Below are 5,863 nucleotides of genomic sequence, written 5' to 3' on the forward strand. Positions count from 1 at the left end.
TACAGAATGTAAAACCAGAGAAATATACTTTTGCTCCAAACCGACACCCCCTCTATGGTATTTCTGCCCCTCTTTATACTCATTTCCAGCTTCTCTTTCTCTCTCTGTGTCACTAATTCTCCTTTATCCAGCATGCTCTCTTAATCATTTTACCCATTTCTTTTATTTCTTTCTTCTCGATAGTTCTATCTAAAGCCTTCCTTTTTTTTTTCTTCTTGGGTCAACTTTCGTGGGCCTTACTCCTGCACTATATACTCTTAGTTAGTTTAGACTTTATTCAAGCCTAAGAGTATTAGCATTGGCTTCATCAAAAATCTTGCTAAATATAAAATTTGATGAATTTCATCAAAATATGACTGCATTGGATTAGTCAAATAGATAAATGTGAAATTTTGAGCTACAGTAATTATATAAGTTTCTTCAAATTTGAAGGTCTACTATTCATTTATTAAATATATTTTTTATTTACTTTTAATCTCCAAATGTCTTTTTTATTCACGTTTAATCTTCAACCGTCTTGTAATAATAATGTAAGAATCAAATTAAATTATTAATCAACATATTATTAGTGTAATTGTAAAATATGAAAAAAAATAAAAATATTTTTATTAAAAAAATAATATTATATTATTATTTTGATAAATTCAATGGCTAATTCAATGTGGAGTTATGGCTAGGAAAGTTTTGGATTTATAGAAATCATGTACTTTTTATCAAACTTTAAAGATAACTTTGATGAAGATAATACTAATGCTCTAATAACCTGAGCCCATGTTCATTTTTTTAAGGGGTAAATAGTCATTTCACATGCCACAGGTCCAATTACCATACTGTGTTTGATTAATATTCTTTTTTAACAAATAAAGCTTACTTAACCGGTGTACTAAGAGTATTAGTAACAACATAATTACTCGTTTATCAGTAACCAATGCGGCATGGCCTCTGACAATTTCGCCGATGACCTCTCGGCCTACGTGGGCGGCACCTACCTTTGTCAACTCTTGTTGGAGCTTCATCATTTTTTCTCGATCCCTTTTTTTTATCAATTCAAGGGTCTCTTGGCTGGGCCGACTGGATCCTATGGCTATGAGATGAGATTCTTGTTTCCCATGAGGCTCTGGGTCGAATAGATCCTCGGACCGAAGGATGGGCTCTTCTTATTTCCTTTGAGGGGGGGGGGGTGTTTATCCCACTCCTACTTTCTTTTAACAAACTTATTAAAAATACTTCTTAAATTTTTTGTTAAAAAAAAATCATCTCAAAATCTTTCAAACTTTTATTAACCAAACAAACCCATGACTTGGGTGTATAAAAGAATAGTATAAACATGATAATGCAAGTCGATATCATCAAGTTAGCACGCCGCTATACTCTATTTTAGGTTCACTTTTATCTTTAAAATAAATATGTTTCAAAAACTAAAAAAATCCTAATTTGACATAAAAAGTAGTAACTTAGGAAATGTATTACTTTACATTTAATAGTTTGAGTTTTAAATTAGAATTATTGACTTAATTAGATGTATTATTTTTCATTTAATAAATTTAATTTAATTGCATATATTATTTATTCTTCACTTACTAGCAAGTTTAATATGTCCTTAGGTTTTTACCGAAAAGAAGCCAAACCGTATGGTTCCATAAAATCTCGACAGAAATTAAAAAATCTTCACAACTTCTTAACACTCCACACTTCGCATTATTTTTAATTTTTATTATTTTTTTCTTTTATCAAATATTTATTATATGAATAATGAATAGAAAATTTGAAATAATTTAAAAAGAATAAACTCAAAAAAAAAATTTAAAAATTTAAAAAAATGTGCAATGTGGTGGAGGTTGTGTAGCAAAGCTGTCACATACCGACATGCTACTGAGACAATGGTTGCCACGCGGCCTATCAAAGGACAAAAAATTAGTTTTAACAATAATTAAAATAAATATAACTATATACAAATAATAATAATAAAAAACATTCTTGCTCCATATGATTTATGAGTGATGCCAGGTTTTTTTATTATTTTTCTTTTTCACATTTTTTAATATCTTTGTCACATTTTTAAAAATAAAAAAATATAAATACACTAATAGTAATTTTTTAATTAGTAATTAAAATAATTAAGTACATGAGCGGTCAAAACGATGTGGTAAAATAAGAGAACAAACTAGCATTATTCATGATTGAGATTATACAAAAGTAATCTTACAAATAGACGTGACTTAACGTGATCCGTTAGATCTATTTTACAATAAAAATAATTTTACAGTCTGACAAATTACATCAAATCGCATTAGTTTATGAAATTAATTTTGTAAAATCACTTTGTGAATAGAATATTTCTCTTGATGATTTATTATGATTTACAGCATAAAGAAATTTTTGGATACTTTACAGCAGCAACATGTATAGCACACATGTAGGAGGTTTTTTTTTTTATGGAAACAAACTCATTTCATTAATAAAACGAAGTTACAAATGTGACTTATACACGGAAAATCCAGACTATAAGCCAAACTACGCATCATATATGTGAATTCTCCACACACAAATTTCTTTGTGACGGACATTGTCTCAACTTCTAGGAACTCTCTCTAAACAGAGAAAGCGCTCTGTAGAAACAGAACTTCACGATCCCTTCTGTCCTCACAAGGAGGAAGAGTACAGAACACTGTTATGGATATTAAATCCAAAAGCCTATTTCTATTATAATACTAGTTAAATTAACAATAAATAAACTACAAATAAAACCACATAACCAAACTACAACTCCACAAGCACTAGCGTGAACCCGGACGTCAACACATGTAGGAGGTTTAATTTCTCAACAAGGACGGCAACTTGTAATTTATTAATAGTCCCTTATTTATGATGAAGGAATATATGACTACAATTAATTACTCTTTTAGCAGTAACATAAAACCATAAAAAAACCCACACGGAATCTAAAAACATTTTGTCCAAGGACAGCTCGGCGATTACAAATGAAATCATCCAAAACCAAAGCCTCATAGAGAAGTTTACAAATAGTTCCAAACATAGTGAACTCGAAGTGCAGGAAATCCAGCCCAGCACATATACGAGGTTGCAATATTCAAGAAATGTTGAGCTTTCCACAATCAAAATCAGCCATTTTCAACATGAAACCTGCCAAGAATCCAGCCAATGCTTTATCTCTTAAAAAGTTGATCATTTTTCCGCGACTCTCCTGTATAAAACCAGTCATAAAAGACACACTCATGAGCTCAATACTTCTCCATGCCCTCTCTTTGGCATACTTCTTCAACCCCATCTCAATTCTCTTATAGTCATCTTTTTCTTCTGTTTTTTCTGTTGGTTCTTTCAATAAAGCCTCAGCAAGACATCTGGCTAAAACAACACCATCTTCTAAGGCAGAACACCCGCCTTGCCCAATGTCTGGTACCAAGGGGTGGAGTGCATCTCCGGCTACACAGACATTGCCTTTGCTAATGTTTCCCCATAGTAGTTCCCAAGGATGTCTGTATCTTAATGGCAATGACATAAAGCCATCCAGCTCAGCATTTTCGAGCAGAGCCCTTGCTTGATCAGGTACTTTTCCAAGCCTACTCAGCAAAATTTGCTTTATTTTAGCTGGGTCTTGTTCTTGCTCTTCCTCTACAAGAATAAGAAGACGATCAAATGCGAGCAAATACCAAGTGAAACAAACAAACCAACCTTTCTGCTGGGGTCAAGGCCTAACCTTTGCTGGATGGAGTCCAAGTGACAAACCAGTAAACAGTACTGTCATCAACAGGGATGGCACCGGATCGAATACCTTTTCCAAAGAACTGCATGAACTTAGGCTCGAATCCATGACTACCCTCGAAATCCACGCATCCCCTGACGGCAAATCTCCCTGCAAAAGCTGCTTTCTTGAAACCAAGCCACGTTGCCACCACTGAGTTCACTCCATCACACCCAACCAACACCTTTCATTCACAATATTGACACCACAATTAAGGCTCAAGTGTTTACACTGATGGACACATGTAGGAGTTACATTCTTATTAAGAGCATTATAAATAAAATTTACGTTTCCCAAAATAATGATAATGTTCTTGGTATGATACAGCCATCATGCAGGGTAATTCTCCTTTTACACAAATTTGGGTTCTCTTTCTCTTAAGGATCACAAAGCGAGTTATTCTTTAGGCTTTCGCTTAACAGAAGAAAAACAATAAAGGGTACAACAATTTCACCTTGGTTTTGAGGATGGTTCCATCAGCAAGATGCACCAGCTTAAAGAAGCCCGATTCTTCAATACACACCACCTTGGAGGAGAACCTAACGGTGCCATTTGGGAGTTCCTTCACAAGGGTTTCCAACAGCAACTTCCTTCTCACGCAGCGAACTTCATGGTCTCCGCTGTGCACATCACAGTTCACACCCACCGCCAACCATCAAAGAAACTCAAACATCAGTCAACATTAAATTCATCAATTAACATTGGTTCCTGAAAGCAGGTCAAATAAAGGATTTTCCAAGAAAAAAAAAAAAACCAATGTTTTTTGCAGTTGGATGGATAAGACAATGAGGATGGTCATTGATCAGCAGTGTGCGTGATGATTTCATGTTTAATTTGTACTTACTGTTTCCCTTTGGCCTTAAATGGCAACTCTGAAGTTTGAAGTCCCGAAATTGTTGAAGTCGTCAAATTCCTGCACTAATTCCAGGACACTCGTAATATTACTTCTCTAAATAAAATCCCTTTTGTAATTTATCAAGCTGTTAGAAAGGTCAGATGGAATCGGGCCCACAAACTCAATCATCATTTACAGAGAACTATCTGTAATGCAAGGAGGCTATGATAAACAGAGGAGGACTCGGCATTACCCCTGAAGCCGTTTATGATGCTGCCGGAGAAAGTCACCAATGCCTAAGGCATCTAATGCCTTCCAAGCGTTGGTAAATGCTGTCAAGGCATATCCTGCGATCCTCAAATCATCCGATGATTCCAATACTAAGCTCCGAATACCCAACCTGCAACATGGTCCGAACAATTACAGACACAGCTACACCTACACACACAAAAGAGAGAGTGAGAGGGTACCTGTGAAGTCCTAAGGATGTTGCGAGACCAGCCACGCCTCCTCCCACAATCACTATTTCTTCAACTACTTCCATGAAGTTTCTGTGTTCGGCTTTTTTGCCACGATGGTCGAGCAGTTTTTACTTTGAGGATGAATTTATTTGGCTCAACAAAACAAGATGGGCGAAAAAGATGATAGGGAAAGAATAGAATGAGATGAAAGCAACAGAGTTGATGACGACAGCCAATACGCATGCTGTAGAAATAATTGTTGGGAAAATACAGATACCAGATATATACGTGCAAAAGAGAGAAGTAAAATAACAAACGTTTACTACTCTATAATATATTTAAAATTTTTTATTTTTTTATTATTTCTTTTTAAATATTTTTTAACATCTATAATTATTAAAAAAATTAAAAATTATACAACTTCATTAATAGTCAATTTCTTAATTATTAAATAAAAAATAAAACAAAATTCTAAAATAATAAATAAAATAATAGACTGATGATGTAAAATAATAAATCTATCATTATTCAAATTACAACGAGAAATTATGGTGCCGAGGCGGTAGGTCGTGATGGACAGTTTCTTTATAGTAGTTTTTGTTGCTTTTAGATTTTAACATGTATTAAGTTTCTTGACAAATTATTTTTAAAATACAACAACGTTAATATCAATTAATTTCATTTTACATGTACATCTTTAAATTTGATATAAAATAGCCAAATTTCAAAAAAAGAAAAACACAAATAAAGGAGAAAATGTTTTTCTAATTTTCTAGACGAAGATTCTTATTTATAAAAAGGAAA

At 33.5% G+C, this 5,863-nt stretch overlaps 1 protein-coding gene across 1 annotated transcript; it reads right to left on the bottom strand.

The window, feature by feature from the left end:
- Positions 1 to 2,881: 2,881 nt before the first annotated feature.
- LOC108993437 (monooxygenase 2-like) lies at positions 2,882 to 5,312 on the bottom strand. The gene is made up of 6 exons (XM_018968362.2): positions 5,069 to 5,312; positions 4,852 to 4,998; positions 4,608 to 4,676; positions 4,218 to 4,383; positions 3,719 to 3,947; positions 2,882 to 3,633 (listed from the first exon to the last, which is right to left on the bottom strand). Exons 1-6 carry the CDS (start codon positions 5,140 to 5,142, stop codon positions 3,092 to 3,094), a joined length of 1,227 nt encoding a protein of 408 aa, XP_018823907.1. The 5' UTR covers positions 5,143 to 5,312; the 3' UTR covers positions 2,882 to 3,091.
- Positions 5,313 to 5,863: the final 551 nt, after the last annotated feature.

This window comes from Juglans regia, chromosome 13, assembly GCF_001411555.2.
Source record: "Juglans regia cultivar Chandler chromosome 13, Walnut 2.0, whole genome shotgun sequence".
NCBI classification, from domain to species: Eukaryota; Viridiplantae; Streptophyta; class Magnoliopsida; order Fagales; family Juglandaceae; genus Juglans; species Juglans regia.